The following is a 23,948-nucleotide window of genomic DNA, read 5'->3' as shown; positions in this document are numbered from 1 at the left end:
GGTTTGGTCCCTAGCACTCACATGATGCCTCACAGTGGACTGTAACTCCAGGACCATAGAAGCCAATGCCCCTTCTTCCTTCTGTGGGCACCAAGCACACATGGTGCTCATACATACATACACATAAAATTAAGTATTTAAAAGGAAAGGACATTCTGTGTGCATGTGTATTACGTATGTGTGTACATATTTATTTTAAGTAAACGGTACTGTTAGCTTTTAACTGGGCCATCTGGAAGCAATCTTCAACGATTGCTGAGTGCTGTAGATCATTGGCAGGACATGTGCTTATAATAAGCACAAGGTCCTAGGTTCAATCTTCTGCTCCAAAAACTAAAGAAAAAGCAATATTTATGTTCTCTGTAAGGCTGTGAAGAGCAGGTAAGGAGATGTGTGTAGTAGCGCAGAGATGAACTGGGACAGGAATCACCTCTATCAAGAGCCAGGTCAATTTCATTTGACTTCTCTGCCCTCCTCCCTCTCAGCCATTGAGGGTTTATTTAGAAAATTTGGACCTAGTGTTGTTTTTCTGAATAAAGCAACCCTGGATTTGTAAGGCCTAGAAATTTAAAACTCATAAGCAACTTCGTAGTGGTTTGTAGGAAAACATTGTTTTGAGCTTTTTAAATTTTGAGCTCTTTTTTTGATTTTTTATATTTTGAACTATTTTATCTTTGACATTTACAGAAGATGGCTAGTATTGATATATTAGTCCTTGGTTCTCATTTATGTTCTTAAGAAGAGATTTTTAGCTGGGTGTGATGGCATACACCTGTAATTCCAGCACTCAGGAGGCAGAGGCTTGGTAGATCTGTGAGTTCTGATCTCTGTGTAAAGAAAGAAATGATTGGAAGAAGTACTCTGGCTTGTATCAAAATCCAGGAAGAATCATTAGTTTTGCATGGAATCGAACATGACTTTGGAACCTTTTTGCAATTTTCTGTCTAAGTAAGGGCATCTCTGCAGTTATGACTTAATGCTGTTAGTCACATGCAGTAGTAGCTTAGAGGTTTTGTTAAAGGGTGATTATAAATTCTCTTCCCAGAATGTCTACATTTTAAAAACCGGAGTCTTGACCAAATGAAAAAGTGTGCAGCTATCATTTTTCCTATGCCAGTATGACATGAGTAGGTGTATTGACCTGATATTTTGAAACCATGTAGTTATAGTTATCAATAAAGGCATTTTAAGGTACTATCAGCTTCTGTCCTTTTAGAAGGAGTTCAAGTTTATGCCTTAATTTGTTGTTAAAAAAATTGTTTTGAAAAAACATTTAATAGTGACAGGTGTATAGCATTTTTTTCTAATCACGGTATTCAGAAAATCTTAGTTTGATATATTTGTTATTTAGATAGTCTTACTAAATTTTGGTCTGTTATATGTTCAACATGGAAAATTATTTTTGCATATAATGTTCATTAACTTTGATATTGGTATCTTTTTCTAGTGGTTTAACTTGAATTCTCTGCTGACGGGTCCAGAATTAATATCAGATACATACCTCGCACTATTCTTGGCTCAGTTACAGCAAGAAGGTAAATAAATGCCAAAAATTTTATCTTTGAAAGTAGCTTAAAGGAAAAATGAGTCATTATTTATGTGTATACTAGTCTATGATCTCTGGCAGTGGCAGTGAATTATCCTTACAGTATAGGTGTTCACCTCGTGGGTGACATAGTTCCATGTGAGTGCTCCCTACATTAGGACCTCCCCTCAGCCAAGGGCTTCCTTTGCATCCCTCCTTAAAGTGATATTTTTCCTTTCTACATCCTGTATATCATAGGGCTGACAGGAGGTACATGCTTCTCCCATTCCTGTTGACTTATTTTCAGCTACTATTCTTTCTATGGACTCCGTGCCTGTGAATTACCTGCCTCTGGATTAACCACACCCTACCTGTGCTCATCTGTGAGCCACCTCCTTTTTTACTGGAGACTTTAGATGACTGGTTATATGTCTCTCTTCCCTAAATTTTTAGTCATTTCTACACCAGTAACCATGTCTCTTTCAAAGATGATTTTCTTTACTCTTGTTTTGACATTACCAATAACCAGCTACCTTCAATTCCCAGTCATAAGCATCATAGTTTTTGACCATCACCTGCTACCTCTACGAATGCCTTCTCCTTTGTCATTCTGACCAGGCTTTCAAGTTACCAGGAGACCTAAGAACTCTTCTTATACTCTGCAGTTTTTACTTTGATTATTTTAATTTTTAAAGATTTTTAAATTTTTAAGTGAAAAGGTGTTTTGCCTGCATGATTCTGTGTGCCCTACATGCAAGCAGTGCTCAAAGAGGCCAGAAGAGAGAGGTATTGGGAATCCTGGACATGGATTCACAGACAGTTGTAAGCCACCAACCATATGAGTACTGGGATCAGAACCTGGATCCTCTACAAGAACAGCTACTGCTCTTAACCTCTGAGCCATCTCTCTAGCTCCTGATTATTCCTCTACTTCTTTTCTTTCTCTCTCCTATACCCCCCCCCCCCACTTTTTAAAAGAAGATTTATTTATTTATTATGTATACATTATTCTGCCTACATGCCAGAAGAGGGCACCAGATCAAATTACAGATGGTTGTGAGCCACCATGTGGTTGTTGGGAATTGAACTCAGGACCTCTGAAAGAACAGCCAGTATTCTTAACCTCTGAACCATCTCGCCTGCCCCCCATCATTTTTAAGTAACAAGAATCTTGACCACAATTAAACCAAATCTTGGCCCTAGACATTTCTGTATCACAGCACCAAACATGGCTTAAAAATTACATCAAATATGTTGGTTAGTTTTAATTTGTCATGTGCACTTACAGATTTCAAATGTCTCTTTAGTGGTTACTTCACAGCTTAGCGCTCCCTTCCTTACAACTTGGTATGCCTTATGCCTTGCTCTTGTATTCTGAGAACATAGGCATAATTCTCTTCCTGCTATCAATACTGTCACCTTGCTTCTGTGTCTTGTATTTTGAGCCCTACATCTAAGGCCATCCCTCCATGTATGCTGTATCCCTGTTCTTCCCACCCAGTCAACATTTGATTTTGGCCTTTTGCTCTCCTGGGTTGAACATTGCTCCCACTACCTAAGTGTCTGTCCATGGGTAAAAAGCTCTTGGCTTTTTATGAAATGAAGAGCTTCTCTTAACTATGAAACTCTAGCTGCTTGCCCATTTTTGATTTTCTCATTAGAATTATTTCTGGTGTACTGTCTCCTATTGAACTCATTCCAATTGTGTTGCCATAAACCAGGGCCTGTCCAAAAGTCTCTCTTCTATCACTGGTGAATCCTGCCTTTTCAACAGGATTCAATTCCTGGACCTCCTTTATTTGAGGAGGCAATTGATTATACCCTGTCTAAACAGACTACAACAAATTTCGTGTGTGTGTGTGTGTGTGTGTGTAATATAAAAGGAAAGGAAATGATTACTTGATCTCCCTGTACCTCTACATGGCCTATTTCTTTATACCTTGCTTATTTATTGTTCACTCTACTGTTTTTTTTCTGTTAAATCTTTAAAAATGATTTTTAAAAGGCATATGCCTTTAATCCTAGCCCTTGGGAGGCAGAGCCAGGTGGATCTCTATGAGTTCGAGGCCAGCCTGGGCTACCAAGTGAGCTCCAGGAAAGGCCCAAAGCTACACAGAGAAACCCTGTCTTGAAAAACCAAAAACCAAACCAAAACAAAACAAAAACAAAAACATACATAATGACATTGTAACCTTACTTAAAAATGTTGTGCTTTGTGGTGATGGGGACTGAAAACTCCATGGCTGTGTGCATGTGAGGCAGAACTCTACTCTGACCCATATCCCCAGCTGGCCAACCACAGTGCTTCCACGACATCAGATACCCAGTGCTGAAGTCTCTCTTACCTCTCAACCCTCATTAGTTCTTTCACATTTCTCTCGGAGTTCAGTAATTGTATTGGGTTAATTTTTTTTTCCTAAATCTACTTTGAAGTTTCCTCATCTCTGTTTTTTCCTTTGATTTATTTACTAATGTTGTTGCAGGGGGAGAGAATGGGTCTTTTTCTTGTTGTGAATATTTTCCTCTGACCCCTGGCTGTTCTAGTGACTAGAACTGAGTTGTAGGTACTTAACTAGGTTCGAGCTGATTTGGGGATGATGTGGCATTTGATGTCTGCTTGTCCTTTGTCATCTCAGTCTCTGTTAACCGACAGTTCTTAGATCCCTTATATCCTTAAAGATTACACAGTGGTATCACATGTCAGCATCTGCCTGTCTCACTTGCCGCTTCTTTCAGGCTCATACCCTTTCCCGTCTCTAACTGTTGGAGTCACCCAGATTCCAGTTCTACTTCTTCCTTATGTGCCATTTCATTGTTTTAATCACAGTACGATCTGTACACTCATAATTCCCAGACATTTATCTTTAGCTTAGACATTCCTTCTGAACACCAGTCCTGGTGTTAGCATCTTCATTTGGCAGTCCAGGAAGATTTCAAATCAAACATGTTCACAGAAGACTGTTTTGAAAATCATTTTGTATTTTATGTGTACAAGGGTTTTCTTTATATGTATGCCTCTGCACCATGTGTGTGACTGGTGCCCCATGGAGGCCAGAAGAGGGCATCAGATCCTCTGGAACTGGAGTTAGAGATGGCTGTGAGCTGCCATGTAAGTGCTCTTCCTCACTGAGCCATCTCTCCAGCCTCAGAGGACTTGGCTTCTATGGTTGTTGTTTGGTTGGGTGGGTTTGCTTGCCTGCCTATATGTGCTTTCTTTCCGGCTTCCATTGCAGGAAGAACTGTTCTTCTTGGACCCTGGATCTATATGTGATGTTGATAAAGCAGTCTGAGCGCTTTTCTAAAAATATAATGTATATTATATCACACACGTACTTTACCAATTAGTGCTTTCTTAACACATGGAAAATTAATTCCAAAGTGGTAAATAAAATCCAGAATTAGTATGTTGTCTGCATAAGGCAGAAAGAATATCTTCTCTTCAAGACCTGCTCTGTAGATATCATAGTGATCTGAAATACTGATTCTAGGGTTTAGAAACAGTTTTATTAGCAGAAAACACATTAAGACATCTGAACTCTGAATAAGCATGTCCTTACCAAAAAAATGTGTTAAAACGTAGTCTTCTTTTTAGTGAAGAGCCCTCTCAATCTTTGTTTCATTGAAGTTCAAGAAAATCAATGGTAGAAAATGTTCAATAAATTGGACTTAGTTGTAGCTAAGAAAACCTGGCTTATTTGGCACGTGTTTATTAAAAATTGCATTGTACTAGTGTATCTTTTTCCAAAGCATGAGGCACATTGGCCCACTGACTATATTTGGGGTACTGGCCTCCCAGCTCCTGTTTCAGTTAGAAGGGCTCTGTGGATGGGGCAGGGATCAGGGTGGGGAGCTGCCATTTCCCGTATGTGTTCCAGTGACTTATTTTATCCATGTTACCAGTCTCCAGACGTATTTAGCAAATGTGTCTTCACACCATTCACTTGAGGAAGGTTCCTTTATCTCTGTTCAACAATTAAAGATACCAACACAGGTAAAAATAATTGACAGATCCTGTGGCACTGGGAAGGGGAAGAGCTAGGATTCAACACAAACAATTGAGTCCAGACCCTTTTTCCCACTCCTTCTCTACCTGCCTGCCCGCTCCCTTCAGTGAGTAGTTGTATGGTCGGGCGCTGCCTTTCTAGGGCCCATGTAGACAGGACCGCTTTTCTTGTAGCCACCGAGTCTACTTGAAGAGAATAGTGAGGCTCGATTCTGTGGGGTTTGTCAGAGACTACCCTCCTGATCCAAGTGAGAGTTATGGCATAAGTCAGGTCTTTCTGAATTGCACCTCGTGTGTTTCTGACTGTACTGTTACCTTTCTGTCAGCTATCATTTCAAGTTAAGTCTGAGCCTCCTACTAGTTGTTTTAGTTTGTTTTTGCCTCTTTTTAGGTTATTCTATATTTGTTGTTAAGGGTGATCTGCCAGACTGCGAAGCTGACCAGCTTTTGCAGATGATCAAGGTCCAGCAGATGCATCGACCAAAACTTATTGGAGAAGAATTAGCACAGCTCAAAGAACAGAGGTAAACATTTAGTGAGACTATGGAGTACATGGTGTAGCATGCCCTTAGAATGAAGTATCCATGCGTACAGTTTTCATGTCTGTGAGTATATGCCACATGTGTGTGGGTGCCCAGCAGGGCCTGTATTGGGGCTTGGACCCTGTAGAGCTAGAGTTACAGGTGATTGTGAGCTGCATGATGTGGGGGTGCCGGGAACTGAACTTGGCCCTTTGGAGAGCAGGAAGTAATATTAGCCACTGAACCATCTCTCCAGACACTGCTTATATTTAGTGTGTGATCACTTACCACCAGTGATTTTTTTTTTTAATCTTATTTTTATTTTGTGTATTTGTTTTTGTGGTGCTATGGATCAACCTCTTGTTCATACTAGGCAAATATTCAGTTATGCCCAATCCCCTATTTTTGTTACATGTATTTTTTAAAATTTTTGACCATTTTATTTAATTATATGGACATACTTTGATGGAGGACAGGAAATTCAAGACTTTCATGTGTTTATGTAATTTTATTTTAAGTATTATTTACTTGACAATTTTATTCATGTATATAATTGTTTTTATTATGTTCACCCCTCATCCTGTCTTAACCCCTTTCTGTTCCCTGTGAATCCCTTTGTCTTTCCAACAGGTCCACTTCCTGTTTTCTTCTGGTTTTTTTTTTTTTTTTTTTTTTTTTTAATCACTGAGTTTAATTAGAACTGCTTGTATGGACACCCTTCCAGAGCCTGTACCACTGAAGAAAAATTACGCCCTCCCTTAGCAGCGAGGACTGCCAAGGAGCTTTTCAGCTGGGGGGTGGCTTATGAGCGCTCCCCTGTCCCTTCAGGAAGGTTGACTGCGTGAGCTTATGCACGTTTGTGCTAGTAACTATAGTGAGTTCACGAGCATAGCAGCCACATCTTGGTCAGAAGATGGCATTTCGCAGCATCCCTCTCTAATCTCCTGCTCTTCCATCCTTTCTGCCCCCTCTCATGAAGTTCCTTGAGGGTTGATACAGGCATCCCATTGAAGTCCGAGCAGCTAAGAGTCTCCTATTTTCAAGCACTTTGAATGGTTCTGAGTCTTTGCATTAGCTGCTATCCGCTCCCCCCTCCCCTGCCCCCCACAAAGCAGTTTTTCTGACCGAGCACAAATCTGTAGGTCTAAATGTATTTAGAAGGGAGTTTGACATGTCCATTTAGTAAAACAGTAGTAGTTGTGTCCCCCACCTAGGGCCTATGACCTACTCAGCCCTATGACCTATGGGCTTTTGACAGGTTTATGGTACCAGGCATGAATTGCTTTTTGTGGAGTGGCCCTCAAATCCTATCAAGAAAATGGTTGGGCCGGGTATGGTGGCACATGCCTTTAATATTTAGGAGGCAGAGGCAAGTGGAGTTCTTCTGAGTTTGAGGCCAGTCATGTCTATATATTGAGTTTTAGGACAGCCAGAGCTACATAGTGAGACCTTGTCTCAAAAAAAAAAAAAAAAAAAAAAGGTTGGGGAAAGAAAAAGAAAAAGTGGTTGTGGTTGCTTGCCCCCCATGATAGTCATGTCACCATTTCTGGCATGATAATATTATAGCATAGGATTTACAGGGTCTGGTTAAGACTATTAATGATTTTTCTTTTCCAGTAGCTTACATAGTACTTACCAGTCTATGAAAGCTGGTCAGTGAAGTGGAAGCTTCAGCTCAGTTCCTGCTTGATTTCTTTATGTTATATAACCAAAGTGTGTGATGTCTCCACCAATTAGCTCTTCCTAGTTATTTAGTCCTGGTGGAACTGGCTGCAAAAAAGCTTTCCTGAGAGTAGCACTTGTCCACAGGTCTAAATGTGTCTAGGAGGCAGTTGGACAAGACCACATGTTGTTGGAGGAGCCTCTGTATTTGTTTTTTGAAATAAGATCTCTCCAGGCGGTGGTGGTTCACACCTTTAATCCCAGCATACGGGAGGCAAAGGCAGGTGGATCTCTGTGAGTTTGAGACCATTCTGGTCTATAAAGCAAGTTCCAGGACAACCAAGGCTGTTTACACAGAGAAATCCTGTCTTGAAACCCTCCCCCCCAAATTAGTAATAATAATAATAAATAAATTAAAAAAAAATAAGATCTTAGCTTGGGCTGGCTGTCATTACAAATGTGTGTGCCACCATGCTCTTTTATTTATGATGCAGGAAAATGAACCCAGGGGTTTGTGTATACTAGACAAATATTTTACCTAGTGGGCTATATATCTAGGATATACCTCCCCCATCCCAAACTGAGCTGCTATATTATTGTTATTATTATTATTATTATTATTATTATTTATTTGTAGTGTTTGTGTTCAAATCCTGAGTTTCATGAACAACATCCTAGTCATCGTTGTCCCATCCCTCCCATCCTACCCCCTCCCCACTGCACCTCACTCCATCTCCCATCCCCCAGCTTCTGATGACAGGTCTCATTAAGTTGCCCAGTTGTTAACTCTGACATCCCTCTGTCTTTGCCTCCCAAGTAGCTGTTACTCAACAGGCATGTGCCACAGTGCCCAGCAAGGCTGTGTTTTAGTGAAGTTTATGGAATGAGCCACTTTGAATTACTTAAATATCTTGCTTTAGATTCAATTGTTCTGTTATTAGACCTTATCTTCTAGAGTATTGTTTTTTGATCCCAGATCTTTAGTTTGTAAGTGCCTTTATGTTTTATCTGAAGTAGAAGACTATGGGGCTGGAGATGGCTCAGTGGTTAAGAGCACCAGCTGCTTTTCCAGAGGAGCTGGGTTTGATTCTCAGCACCTATCTGGTAACTGACAACTTTCTATAACTCCAGTCTCAGGGAATCTAATACCCCCTTCTGGCTTGCTCAGGCACTACACACACATTGTGCAAAACATACATGCAAACAAAATCTCCATACACGTAAAAATTTTTTAATGAAAAATAAAATCAGAGACCAGGCTGTAATTTTTATGAATACATTTGTTGTTTAGTGTTCTCAAAGCAGATCTGGAGCGAGTCCTAGAGGCGGCTGACGGGTCGGGAATGTTGGATGAAGATGAGGATGATTTACAGAGGGCTCTAGCGATAAGTCGTCAGGAAGTTGATATGGAGGATGAAGAAGCTGATCTCCGCAGGGCTATTCAGCTTAGTATGCAAGGTATGAACATTTTGGTGTGTACTTTAGTCATTTTTGGAGAACTGGTTCATGTTATCCTCAGCTCTTCTGAAAATTTTGTGCTTTTGGAAGTTCTTTGATAGTTACTGCAAAAGTAATAGCTCTAGAATTTGAGTATTTTTTTAGATTTCCCTGATCTTGAATCAGTTTTATGACCCGTATTATATTAGGACTGTATTTGTTGTGCTTAATACAGCTATAATTTTACTTCTAGTTATGTTATTTGATTACAATACTGAACTAATACCAACAACTAGTTGAATTAGTCTTCTAGTGGCTAGATGACCCTTACCCAAGCTAGCTGTTTTAACAAATGCATGCCAGTGGACACCCTGCACTTCCTGGCTGTACAGCTTAATTAAACTTAAGCCCTCTTCTGTGGGCTACACCTTTTTTATTGATGTAAGTCAGTCAGTGGAGGAAAGTGATAATAAACCCCTTGGGAATGTAGGCAGAAAAAAAGTGTTAGACACTCAAAGCAGTTTACTGAAAGCATGAAGTAGTTTATTTTTGTGATTTTCTTTTAATCTAATTTATATGAAGCTGCTTCTACTTTTAATGAGATTGCTCATCACCTGAATTCCTTAAATGTCTTAGTGAATTGAGGATCCTTTAACATAGCCATTCCTGTTATCCTAGACTTCTCACCTCCAGGCCTGCCTCTGCATTCTCCATGTAGTGTGAAGACCCATGTTTTATTAGCAGGGCCGGGCTGGATTATTGCAGTAATGCACAGAAAACCATCACAACTGTCACAATTAGCATGGGATCTGTGTTTAGCACAATTACTGGTAAGAACTTAGAAACCTAAGTTGTTGAGAACAGAGTGAGGTCATGTCATGATTGTCATCATGGATTGCTTTGAGGAATATCATGCTTTTGAAGGTGTAAATGTAGTTTGGGAAGTTAAAGAGTATACAAGTGTGGTCTTGAAGACTTCTCATACCCGGTGAACTGTGGACTTGTATTCTCGTATTGGCAGCACAGATGGCATCAGCCTTGGTTGCAGTAACACGTTAGATTTTCCCTGAGACTTCCATAGCCTTCTTACATTTACAGAGCAGTAGTGGAATGTTCTTAAAAAGAAAACTTTCTAGAAGCTTGCTCCAGGAAGAACAAACCTACTGCTGCTTGAACAGGTATATAAAATGATTGGCTTTTTTTAGGTAGTTCCAGAAGTATGTCTCAAGATAGTCCGCAGACACCAAGTACCACTCTTACTTCAGAAGAGCTGCGGAAGAGGAGAGAAGCCTACTTTGAAAAGTAAAGTAGTTGGTACAGATTAAAGTTACATATTTAATACTTGGTTATTTTGTCTGGTTGTAAATTACTGCTTACTGCCTGAACTTATGAACACACAGAAATATATATATTTTACATTTTTACAGCAAATAAGGTGTGAAATACTTGAAGGTTTTAGAAAGAAACCTTTGCCCAATCTTGAATAAATGGACATGGAGTAGAATAAAGGAAACCTTGTGGAATTTTGCTTATCAGAAGGAAACTGGACTTAGGACAGGAAGAACTAACTGCCTATCGATCCACTGGCTCTGCTAACCCTCCCATCAGTTAACAAGGAGAAGAGGAAGGTGGGGCGGGGCATATTCCCAAGTACAAGCCGAGGTACTCTGTAGTCCTGCTGTGTCACTTTAGGAGGCCCAAGGCCCATCAGCATCAGGGGTATAGAAACCAGAAGTCTGAACCATATGCTCCCAAACCTGTATGTTGTGCTCAGTTTATAAGTACTTAAGACATAGTTACACTTTTGTAGTGTCTTCCTTTCTAGTGATTGCCATTCACAAGTCTTCTTTTATTTCTATCTTTGGTTTTTGGACAGGGCTTTTGTCATGTGGTCTGGTGGCCTTAAACTCCTGGCTATCTTCCTGCCTCAGCTTTCCTTGTGCTAGGATTACAGATATATGTCATCATATACAGCTTTTTAATTATTTTTAAACCAAACTCTACCTTAAAAGTGACCAGTAATATGATCAATAATTATGATCAATAATAGATAATTGAACCCTCTGATCTCAGGTCAGAAAGATAAGGCCAGAGATGGACTCTACAGTTATATACCAGGTCTCATCAGTCAGTGATGCATTTATTTTCACATTTCAAAATCTCTGGACATCTGGAATGCAATTCAGCGGGGAGTGCTTATCCAGCATGTGTGAGGCTAGGGCTTCAACCCCAGCACAGCAGCAGCCACACATCAGTACCTCTGAACCCGAGCAGCCTCATCTTAGAGTCATAGTTGGCAGATTAGTGGTATAAACTTTAGACCATTTTTGCATCTGCTGGTATTGTGAAGATAATGTTTACCTTTTTCTGTTTTCTGTTTTTTTAAGTCACAACTCAGAAGTATATGAAGGAAAGTTCTGATCAGCTGACATCCTCTTAATGTGAGATATTTCTAGTCTTTATTCAGTGACTGATTAATAGATTTAATTATATTTACATTTTAAAATAGTGCTTACTAGTTAGTGCTTTTCATGTCCTTTTGAATTTTAAAATTAACTATTACTTTTTAAATTATGATAAGCCTTAGATTTATGCATAACACATCCCTATTTATTACTCAGATATAATAAATACCAGCACATGACCAGGTTTTTATGCCCCGACTCCCATTTCTTTCCATTTTCCCACAGGCATGGACTTGTAATAAGTCACAGTCATCATGCCATTACTACTTTAGTATGCGCCTACAGAATATTGGAGGTTTTTGTTGTGTTCTGTAGGGTTTTTTAGGTTTTGTTTCTGCATTGTTTTCTGATCAGTCTCCCTTACTGCCTGGCCTGGACCTAAATTCCCACTCAGCCAACTCACTCCTGAGTGGTGAATTGCAGGTCTGCACACCATACCTGGCTTGTCTGCTTTTCTTTTTTCTTTTTCCCTAATAAATGCTGTTGTCACAAAATAATAATGATACTCAACAATTTTATAAAAATATCTAGTGTTAAAAATAAGTCAAAAGCTACTTAAGTAGGCATAATTAGTAGTCTGGAAATTTAAGAGTTTTTTTAAAAATATGTTCCCACTATCTCTTCCTTTAATAAGTGATGTTATTCCTCTCTTGTCATATACATACTCTTTTCTCTGTCACATATATTTGCTCTTTCTGGGTATGTGAGAGAGAGTGTGTGTATGTGTGTATACATGAAAGAGTGTGTGTGTGAGAATGTGTGTATATGTGTGTGTGCATGAGTGTGTGTGTGTGTGTGTGTGTGTGTGTGTGTGTGTGTGTGTGTGTGTACCACACATGTATGGCACACAGGTCACTTGGCAGGAGTTGGTACCTCGTCCTGTAATTTGAACCCAGGTTGTCAGGCTTAGCAGCAAGAGCCTTCACTTGCTGAGCCTTGTCATCAACCCCTTCTTTTATTTAGATATTTTGTTAACTCTTTTGAAATAAAAATTTGAAACTTCCAGTAGGGTTGAACTTTTAGTAATAGTAAAGATTTAGTAATATCCCGTGATAAATATTAAGCTATAATGATCACAACTTAAAAACCGTAACTAGTGCTTTTGAGGTGACAGAGATTTTGTCCAACCTCGCACCCTTTTAAAAAGCAGTTGGGTATGAGCATGCCTCTTTTCTAGTGGTTGATTGTGCATTGAAGATTGTCTTTTATCCTGTCCTGAGGACTTAAAGACAGCTAGGGAATGTTCTACTTAGTCACATATAGCTGAGATGAATTAAGGGTTAACTTGGTGGTGTTTATTTTTAACATTGACTAGCATTTGAAAGTGCTAGTTTGCTGCAAGTTTAAGAACAGGGTGCCAAGGGGCTGAGGATAGCTCATTGGGGAAAAGTGCACACTGCACTTGCCTCTTACTCAGATCACTGATTGCTTTGCTGGAATAGTTCTCTCTCTCTCTCTCTCTCCCTCCCTCTCTCGATTCTGTCTTTGGGCTCTTGTCTGTAAGATTGTCTGACTTTCCTTCTTCCCTCTCCACACTGGCCTGGTGCTAACTTGTTAGTCATAGTTCATTCCCTGTCTCCCTCCATTGAGTGTTAGAAGCCTCATACTTAATGTAGATATCAAATAAAACAATTATAGGATTTCTTTTCTTGTATAAAAAATAGTACTAAAAATTAGCCTATTATAAATTCATAGTTTATGAGCAAGGGTCACTAAGTAATATCTCCTTAACATGATATTTTTTCTAGCAGTGATCTGTAAATCTGTTTCAGTCACAAAACCCAAGCCAGAGTCCACACCAGCACTGTTAACGCCTGCTGTTGGGAGCATAGAATTAAGTGATGAGTCTTAAGACTATTTGTCAGCTGTCACATGTTCCAACGATATTTGTTAGCGTGACTAATGTCTTCTCCAGGTATAGCTCTGAATGCTGTAGTCTGCCTGTTACAAGAAACAGTGTTTCTCAGCAGGATGGATACAAATGTCCATAGCCAAGGAGTGTTGTGATACTTTGCTTGCCTAATACTTATGTGGTCACTTAATGGCTTGGCTTAGTTTATTACAACAGTTCAGTTTAAGAAACAGAAACAGGTAAGGGTATTTAAGGAAAACACTAATTAATAGTGAAATTAGAGGCTTATACTATTAGGGAAGTTCTGAGCCAGGCTTCTGAAGTATAGAGCAGTTTGTGAGAAGGGCTGTGACCACTCCTGATTAAGATGATGGGTAGCAGATACTCTTGCAGAGGACCAAGGTTCAGGTCAGAAGAACCCCCACATTGCTCACATCCGAGCTTCAGAGGACTCTACACTTTGTTCTCACTCTGAGGGTACCCACCTATACACATATATAATCTAAAACATTTTTGTATCATAGATGAATATATTAAATTAGAAAAAACAAAATTAGAAAAAAAATTTCCTTCAATTTTATTTTCTATGTATGGGTATTTTACCTGCATGTACATATGTGTACCACATGCATGCAGTGCCTAAGGAGGACAGAAGAGTGTTAGGTCCTGTGGGGCTGGAGCTCAGGTTGCAGGTGGTTTGAGCTGCCATGTAGGTGCTGGGTATTGAACCCAAGTTGTCTGGAGAGCAGCCAGTGCCCTCGACTGCTAAACCATCTGTCCGCCCCTAACAAAGAATTGTTTTGTTTTTGTTTTTCTTGAGACAGGGTTTCTCTGTGTAGCTCTGGATGTCCTGGAACTCACTGAGTAGACCAGGCTGGCCCCAAACTCACAGAGATCATCAGCCTGTTTCTGTCTTTAGAGTGCTGGAATTAAAGGCAAGCACCACCACACGTAACTCCCTAACTAAATCTTAAAACAAACAGACATACAAACAAGAAACAGATATAGCTGGATCCTGGAATTAGGAAGCCATATCATAGTTGTCAAGACTTTCTGGTCCCACTGAAATAGCCCTGAGGTAGGATTCAGGACTGAACTCCTTGACTTTGCTTGTCAGGAAAATAGCCTCCTTGACTCATTTCTGCCCTTCCTAGCTCATGTGAGTACTAACTCTGCTAGCAGAAACCAGGTTCTAGCTCTGCAGCCTCTGTAGGACTGAAGGCATGGTGGGAAGGGTGCTGAGGAACTTGTTCCATAGCAGCATCTTCAGTGTTTCACAGTGCTTGTTTCCAGGTTGGCAGCGAACTTTCTTCTCATTTTGCATAATTGAAATTTATAATAACCAGATGAATATGTACAATAATTGGCAGTTAAATGAAAAATTAGAAGTAGATTAAAGGTTATCCCTCTATCAGACATAGATACTTAAGTGGAAGAAGAAGAGGGCATCCTGGAGCCTCCATGATATGCCAGGATCCCCAGAGTTCAGGCTCTGCTCCAGACTGCCCATGTGTGAAGGCACACAACCCTAGAAGGCCATCAGAGAGAAGATGGAGTTCCTACTATCTCAGTTGTCTTGTTTCTCACATTTAAAACTCAAAACTGAGAAGGACAAGCTGGGTGTGGTGTTGTACCGTGCATATGGGAGGTGGAGGCCAGCAGATCTAGAATCTAAGGTCATCTTAGGCTAGCAACCTGATTAGAGGCCCTTTCTTAAAAATTGAGGGGAATGCTGGAAAAAAAATGTGCTGTTTATAACTGAATTCTGGTCCTATGACTTCTTAATCTCAGTCATTTATAGATACTTTCTGTGTATGTTTATTACTTAAATGTAGAACTAGTGTACAGAGCTCCTTGTAGCTCCAAGAACCCTTTACCCAGATTGTTGCCATCTCAGAAGCATCTGGGAGTAACTTGTGTTCTTTCTCATTGAGGCTTAGTATTTCAGTTTCCATTTTCTAAATACAAGAATATACTCCTGCATGTTTTGTTTTCTTTTTGAGATAGGGATTGATATGTTACCCAGGCTGGCATTGAATTCCTGGGCTTGGAATTCAGTAGCACAGACCACCACAGCCAGCTTCACAACTTGTTTGAAAGGGTGTCTTATTCAGTGTCCTGTTGCTGTGAAGTGACACCGTGACCATGACAACTCTTAAAAAAGAAAGCATGTAATTGGGCTGGCTTACAGTTCCAGAGCTTAGTCCATTATCATCATGGCAGGAAGCATGGCGGCATGCAGGCAAACATGATGCTGGAGAAGTAGCTGAGAGTTCTACATCCGAATCCACAGGCAGGAAGTGAGAGACTGGCCTGGCATAGGCATTTGAAACTGCAGAGCCCACCCCCCAGTAACACACTTTCTCCAGTAAGGCCATACCTATATGAGCCTGGGGGGGGGGCATTCATATCAAACCACCACATTTCATTCCCTGGTTCCCATAGACTTGCAGCTGTGTCATAATGCGTAAGTCTTTCAGTCTTAGGACTGCTTGAAAAGTGTCTTCTGAGATTCTTGCAGTCTCTTAACTGTAACCCCTTGTAAAATACAAAACAAAATGCAGAGCACATACTTCCAACGTACAGTGGCACTGTTGTTGCCATACAGTTGTTCCGTTTTTTTTAATTCATCAAGTGTGTGATGAAGTTACTGTGTGACTGACATAGTCTCAGGTACTGGGGACACAGGAGCAGCATAAGGTGTGTGCTCTGGTCAGCTTACAGAGCACACAGAAGCATCACGGTGGCAGTGTGTTTGTGCTGGGAACTGAAGTGAGATAGTGAGAAGGGCAGGTGGCTGCTTGAAGTGGGATGGTCAGGAGAGTCTCCAGGAGTCAAGGGAGTCTCCAGGGAGAAGCTTACTAAATTCAGACTTGACTGACTGGAGGAGCCAGCCACGGAAGAGCACATTAAATTGAGATGGTTCGTCTTATCAAAGGTGTTTTTCAGTGGCTCCTAATAATATTAAAGATGCATAAACAACATTCATTTTCATGTGAATAACTATTAGTGAACTTTATAGAGGAAATGAAAATGCCTACTTCTTGTCTGATAACTCAAATACGTAAATTTTTTTTTTTAGAATAAAAATTTTGACACTTTTATATTTGTAATTGTCAAACTAATTCTCACCTTCTGGGGTGTTCAGGCCAGTGACCGCTTTGATTTATGGAACAGCTTATTTCCTACCTGAATAGGTATTCTCATGGAATATTCTTAGGTGTTGTTTTAACATATATTCACTTTTGAATCTTCCAGGCAACAGCAGCAGCAGCAGCAGGAGGTAGACCGACCTAGACAGCTTTCATACCCTTGTGAAAGACCGACCACAAGTTCAGGAGGACGTGGGAACAGCCAAGGTATGGCTGTCTGGCCATTCACCAGGACAGTTACTCAAATGCTTTACTTGATACCCAGGGTCCATGTCATTTTTACTTTATATTTTCTTCCTTTTTTGATTGTATTAAAACTCCTAAATGGATTTGTGATCAACTAAGCTCCTCCGAAGTAAGAAGCAGACAGACTAGAACACTTGGTGAATACTTAGTTTTTTAGTTTTATTTATTTAGTTTTTTCTTGGGCCTTTTTATAGGCATGCACCACCATGCCCTGGTTGGTTTTAAAATCATACACATAGTACTTGAACTTCACAGTTAGCACATTCTTCTGAAATCCTCCAGTGATGGTCCAGAGGTAATGAGTATTAGAAATGGAAATACGTCCCTTTCATCACCTAAAGGGAAACCTTAGCATAATGGAGATAATAGCAGGAAGTCCGGTTACTCACCAGGCCTCGATTTAATAGGTCTTAAACTTGAGCCAGGTGTTGGTGAAGTTGAGTGGAAAAGAAACCCTGTCGGTCAGAGGACTTCACGGAGAATCTGTGCAGAGCTCTCAGAATTGTACACTAGGAAAACAGGAAACTGATGGAGGATTGTTGATATGAGGTGGGACTTACACTAGAGAGCACGTTATAAAGAATCCTCTAACTCCAGCTGCAGGTGGATTTGACACATCTGGCCGACTTGGGCACCTATAGTGAAAGTACACATACCCCCCCACTCTGTCAGAGGAGGCTCACAAAACAAAGACTTGAGTAGATTTGCTACCCAGGGTTCAGTTGAAAACCACTATTATGTGAAGAAACATGAAAGAAGAAGCCACTCTGACTTTTTTTTTTTTTTTTTGAGGCAGAGTCTCACTATCTAGCCCAGACTAGCCTCAAATTCACCATTGTTCTACTTATGACTCCTGAGTGCTGAGATTATAGTCATGCTCTGCCACACCTTGATTCTACATACAAATTCGAGAGCAGAAAAATAGCTGACGTGTAAAGACTCAGTGAATGGTCTCAGTACAGAAAAGTCAGTAAACTTGATGACAGGCTTGTAGAAATTACATCATTCTCATCAACACAGATAACCGACCATAAATGATGAGCAGAGGTTGGAGGCCTGTGACATTGTAACAAACAATTCTTAACTCATAGGAGTCTCCAAAAGAGATGGGGACGAGGGAGGGACTGAAAAAGTTTGTAAAGACATAGTGCCTTTCAATCTAACAGAAACTAGAAACCTACAAACTGAAGAAATTGAATGAATTTTAAATGAGTATAAAGTCAAAGAAATACATACCAAGATTCACAGACCTTTGAAAACTGAAGACACTATCCCAAATCAGCAAGAAATAACCTTCCCAACAGCAATTTGAAATGAGAGCTTTCTTATGAGTGGAGTGGATAATGTATTTTAAAGTGCTGGAAGAAAATTTGAAATCACATATGCGGTGATTAACATACTCTTTAGAATTGAGAAAAAATTGTCTCCAGCAGTCCTGTCCTTAAAAGCTAAAGAAAGGGAGCCGGATGTGGTGGATGTCCCTGCACTTAGGGGGCAAAGGCAAACAGATGTCTGAGTTCGAGGCCAGCCTGGTCTACAAAGTGAGTTCCAGGACAGCCAGGGCTACAGAGAGACCCTGTCTCGAAAAACCAAACAAAAGGCTAAAGAACGAGCAGGCTGCACGGGCCTGCGAAGAAGAGCCATCATCAGAGCCAGGACTAGCCATCACTTCCAGAGACCCACAACTGGACCATGTGCAGAGAGTGAGAGACCTTGGAATGCCCAGTGCTAAATGGGATGTTTCCTTCAAACTGCCCCTTAGGGCTCAGGGACCTTTGAGGAGGGGTGGCAGAAAGATGGTAAGAGCCAGTGGGGCTGGAAGACACCAGGAAAACAATGCCTTCCAGATACATCACTGCCACACATACAAACTCAGAGATGGTGGCAGAATGGTGGAGGGTCCTGCACAGGTCCAAGATAGGGTCTCAGCACTGAGATGGGAGGTAGAATGATCTATCCCTACCTCAGAAGCTGTCTCCAATTGACAACCACTTGCAGAAGAAAAATTAGTCTTCTCCATTGGAGTCTCATTGGATCTACAAATCACATTCAAGGGCAGGCCCCATGCCTGGGAGATGACCGACTCAAAACAAACTCAGTGTTCTTTTTAAAGAATTTTTGTCTCTTTTTTTAAAAAAATACGTTACTGGTCTTTTGCTTATCTATTATGGCTTCTGATTTTGTGTTTTTATGGATTTTCTGTGTGCATGTGTATGTATGTCTTTTTCTTTCTTTTTTCTTTTTCCTTTGTTCTGTGGATTTTGTTTGTTTATTTGTTTTAAATTTTAGTTTCTTTTCTAAAGAGAGAGAGAAAGAAAGCATGAAGTTGGATGGGTGGGAAGGTGGGGAGGATCTCTGAGGTGAGAAAGGGGAAAACATGATAGAATATATTATATGAAAAAAATATCTATTTTCAATTAAAAAAAAAAAGAAAGTTCTTGAAACAGAAATGAGATGATGTTGAGGCAAGAACAGGAAGAGTGAAAGATGTTAAATACAGTTCTGTCCTTTTGAATTTTCTGAATTATATTTGATGGCTGAAACAAAATTTGTTCCACTGATCTGGTTTTGATTGTATGTGTGGCAGTTATGAACGAGGGAGCTAAAGGGCAGAAAGTGAGGTGATCTTTCTGTGTCGCATTTTAACTGGTAATAGCAACTTCAGAAAGTAATTCAGTAGTTTCTTAAAAACCTGAATATACACCAGGACACCTTTAATCTTGGTACTCCAGAGGCAGAAGCAGATGGATTTCTATGAGTTCAAGACCAGCCTAGTCTACATAGTGAGTTCCAGGCAAGCCAGGGCTACATAGAGAGACCCTATCTCAAGAAAACAAACAAGCTGAATATATAATGACCATATGACCCAACAGTTATATTTATGGGTGTTTATGCCACAGATGTAAAAATGTATGTCCACACAAAAGTATCTATACAAATGTTCATAGCTATTTTATTGGTCTTAATCAAAATTTGGAGACAAGAAGTATGCCATATATTAGGTGAATAAATGGTTAAGCAAACTGTAGTATTTCATGCCATAGAGTACTACTTTCCGGATTAAAAAGAAGCCAACTGTTGATGCATGCAGCTTTTGGGCTGGACCTCAGGGCCATAATGCCAGGTTCAAGACAGTCTGGAAAAGTTTCAAGCTGAGTTGCCATTTGTCTAGCAACACTCCCAGATGTATTCAGATAGAGAACAAGATAGTGTGGGCAGCAGGATAGACAAGATGGTGGGAAGTTGGGCATGAAGAGAAAGCAGTGTGGGAGGGAGGGCTTTGTGGTGCTGTAATGGTTTTGTGGGTTTTATTTTTGTAGTACCTAGGATCAAACTTGGGGCCTGGTGCATGCTAGGCAAGAATTATACCACTCAGTGCCCTAGCTTACACAGGATGGTGGGGAATGAAGAAATAACAGGCACAGAGAACAGCTGGGGTTGGGTAGGCCATGTGCTCTGATAAGATGCACCAGCAGCAGCCTGGAAACTCAGTGCATTTATTAAATCTAGCACAACAGAGGAGGAGGCATGTGCACACATGTCAGGGTGGGGGTGGGTGGTGTAGTTAGCTGATGCTGATAGGCAGTCTCTCTAGGGGAGCAGTCTCGGATCACGGTCATCCAAAAGGAAGCTGCATTGATAGTTTCTGCTCAGACACTGCTCTTAGCTAATGGTCAACCATTCATTAACATCTCTACTTGGACCAGAGGAACATACCTCTGAGCCTGACTCAGGGAAGGCTGTACCATTCCCATGTGTCTGAAGCATTAGGGTCCTTGACATGGTTGTGTTCATATCAATAATACACATTGACATAGGACCTCATCCATTCCCCACAACTTAGTCATGCCTCTGGCCCTCTAGTCTTGGTAGTGGTGGTGATAGTGATGGGAACTTAAATGTGTGACAAAATTTCATATTAGGCATTTTATCTTTAACAAAACCACACCACCAACAAAACAACCAAAAATAAAAAAGATACTTTAAAGCCATGTAGAACCACCAACATTGTGCTATATAGAGTCCAAGTTTCAGTTTGAGCTTTTGTTATAGATGTAATTGTTGGGTGAAATTGAGCTGACAGGTCCACAGGGCCTCTGTCTTTGTAACTTCCTGTGAATTTGTTTACAAATGAAAAGGTTTTCTAAAAAGTCTGATTTGTTAATAAACATATAAATGTCAAATGCATTACAATAAACGAAAATATCTACATTCATAAGGCTACATACACCATATGAGACCATGACTTGCCAGATGGGCAGAACTATAAACAGACATCTGGCTGGGCTTTGCGTTGGCCACAAAGGAACTGGCCAAGGAGGAGCAATATATATATATATATATATGTCTTGTATGATATTTTGTTCTCTATCCATTTGTGGATTTTAAAGTGTCACACAAATAGTACATGAACTACAAAGTCAACAAAAAGCAAAGGAGGGCCAGGAAGGTGGCCCAGCAGGGAAAGGTGCTTGCTGCCACTCCTTTCAGCCTGGGTCCAATCATCAAACCCACCTGATTGAAGGAGGGCTGTAGATGAATTTCTAAATGGTCTTATTAAATAAAAAACACAGAGCCAGATGTAGGGATGAAAGCCCGAGAGAGATCAGAGGAATAGGAACAGCTACATGCTAACCTCACCTCACACCTTAGTTTCCAAAAGTGAGATACTGTCTACCCATGCCTATATGCCTTGCTGTTCTGCCATCTGATTTGCTCTTTCTGTCTAGCTACATCACTTCCTTTTCCTGCCTAGCTCTGTCACTTCCTGCCTGTCTGTATAGTCAGATCCCTGCCTCCCAAGTGATAGGATTAAAGGCATGTGCTAACACTGCATGACTTTTGTGTTTACTTATAATAGCTTGGGTTTCCTCTGATCTCCAGGCAAGCTTTATGTATTAAAGCACAAATAAACTATCACCACATTTCAGCACAAATAAAATATCACCATAGAGGGCTCTGGTTCCATCTGTCCTCTGACCTCTACACATGTCATGGCACATAGTCCTGCAGATTTACATAGTTAATTCTTTAAAAAAAAAAAAATCAGTATTCAAGTAGAAATGCATTTCCTAACAGTTTTTACTATTTTTTTCTTCATTTTGGATAGATTTCATGTAGCTTGGGCTGGCTTCAAATGTTATATAGTCAAGGACAACCTTAACTTCTGATTTGCCTGCCTTTATCTCTTGAGTACTAAGATTACAGGAATCTCCATACCCGATTTTATGCCATGCTAGGGATTGAACCCAGGGTATTATGCATGCTAGGCAAGCACTCTACCAACTTAGCTACACCTGTAGTTCAAATATTTGCATTTTGATGTTTGAGAATCTTCCAGAAATGTTTCTGAGAACTCCGTTTTTTGTTTTTTTTTTTCCCCAGCAGGTGATGGTGTGAGTGAAGAAGACATTCTTCGGGCAGCTGTAACCATGTCTTTAGAAACTGCTAAAGATAATTTGAAAGCAGAAAGAAAAAAATAATACCTTTAAAAATCATTTTGCTCCTCATCCTTCCTAACATTGTCTGTGTGATTACAGTGTAAGGTCCACTTTGGCAGTGTGTTCACTGGAAGAGATAAGACACTTCGGTGGTTTATAAGCAAAGGATAAGAAAGCCAGAAACATGTCATAGCACGAAGTAATGACCTGGATACTAGCCAAAGAGTCAGTCAGCAACTAAAGAAACTTAAGATAGTTTTCTAAATGTCCCTTTTTGTTTTTCAAGTGTGCAATATCTAACTGAAATTAGTGAGTTTTCTTGGCTCTGTGTGGACCGAATAACTAGCTCTTGCCATTGAACTTGATCTTGTATTTTTGTTTTCATTTTAAAAAATTTTTGTCTTGGCTCACTTGAACTTCTGTTTCATGTAATCTCTGGTTGTGGTTACTCTCCCACAACTCTAACATGGTAATCTGTTCTGAGGTTTGACTTTTTAAGCCCTCTCTAGTGGGATCATTGTTTAACTTTGGTGCATTCCTATACTCTGAAGTCAGAGCTCTGCTCGAGTATTTGACTCTAAATGAGCTGGATTTTGTGTGAGCATGTATTTTCTGGATGCTTTGTGAAGGTTTTCAGTTATGTCCTGGCTGACATCTATAATCCTTCCTGCACCTTATTTCCTTTCTTTACCAGTAGAGGAAGGAAGAAGCAAACACATTCCCTTCTTACTTAACATGCGGCCATCATGAATGTACTGCAGGAGAAACTTGGCCTTCAGTGTTGGTGTTGGGTTTGTTTTAGTTTTTTTCTATTGTTATAGGAGCTTTGTGTTCTAGTTATGATAAGTCCTGGAATATAGATGCCTGCTGCTGCTGCTGCTTTTTTTTTTTTTTTTTTTTAAGTGGAATATAGCCTGCTGGGATGGTGGTCTAGAATGTGAAAATAATTTACTAATGAAAATATATAAATATACTGTGGGTTGACCCTTGCAATCATGTTTCAATTGTTTAAGAATTACAGAAGTCAGAATGGCTCTGTCTGTAAATAAGAAAGCTCTTAGTTTTGATAAACATTGTTTAATTGGGATGCACAGTCTTTCTGGGTCAATACTTTGGTATGATTTGGGTGAAAATTAACTGTGTCTCATGGGTGTCATAGATCCTGATATCTGCTCTCCCTCCCTCCCTCACTATCCCCTTTTGAATGTTGACTTGTACATAGGTAAAATCCAAGAAGAAATTTTAGCCCACAGTTTAGGAAGGTGAAGAATGGTATATTGCTCTATTGGTGTGTGTTCTGCACACGTTTTATCAGGGAAAGTTTTTGATGTAGGATTTATTGCTGTCTGACTGCAAAAAGTACAAATATTTTTATTTATGATCATGAAGTATTTTTTTCTTGGATAGGGCAGATTGTTTTGTTTTGTTTTGTCTTGTTTTGTTTTGCTAGATATTGGACCCAGGGCCTCATGTGTGCTAGGCAGGCACTCTACCTCTGAGCTATATCCCCAGTTCCAAAACAGGTGAATTTTTTTCTTAATCATTTTGTGCCAATTAAAGTGGTTTTTTTTTTTTTTGAGTTTGCTGTATGAAAAATTAGTCTTTTAAAAATCTATGAAGTTTTTTTTTAGTAATTGCAGAGGA

General features: G+C 40.0%; 1 protein-coding gene across 5 annotated transcripts in view; it reads left to right on the top strand.

Annotated features, from left to right (window-relative positions):
* Atxn3 (ataxin 3) overlaps window positions 1-23,203 on the top strand; it is a 37,241-nt gene extending 14,038 nt beyond the window's left edge. For 3 of the 5 annotated variants that reach the window (XM_036206405.1, XM_036206407.1, XM_036206403.1), the window contains 6 exons: window positions 1,448-1,535; window positions 5,920-6,052; window positions 9,003-9,169; window positions 10,354-10,450; window positions 16,724-16,824; window positions 22,249-23,203. In XM_036206405.1, coding sequence (XP_036062298.1) covers window positions 1,448-1,535; window positions 5,920-6,052; window positions 9,003-9,169; window positions 10,354-10,450; window positions 16,724-16,824; window positions 22,249-22,346 — 684 coding nt within the window. In that variant the 3' untranslated portion in view covers window positions 22,347-23,203. The remainder of the gene's footprint in view (window positions 1-1,447; window positions 1,536-5,919; window positions 6,053-9,002; window positions 9,170-10,353; window positions 10,451-16,723; window positions 16,825-22,248) is intronic. The other 2 variants (XM_036206408.1, XM_036206404.1) reach the window with 1 other exon arrangement.
* Window positions 23,204-23,948: the final 745 nt, after the last annotated feature.

Source organism: Onychomys torridus, chromosome 14 (assembly GCF_903995425.1).
Source record: "Onychomys torridus chromosome 14, mOncTor1.1, whole genome shotgun sequence".
Taxonomy (NCBI): Eukaryota; Metazoa; Chordata; class Mammalia; order Rodentia; family Cricetidae; genus Onychomys; species Onychomys torridus.
Note: the sequence above shows the minus strand (reverse complement) of the source record. Positions and strands in the feature narration are given on the sequence as shown.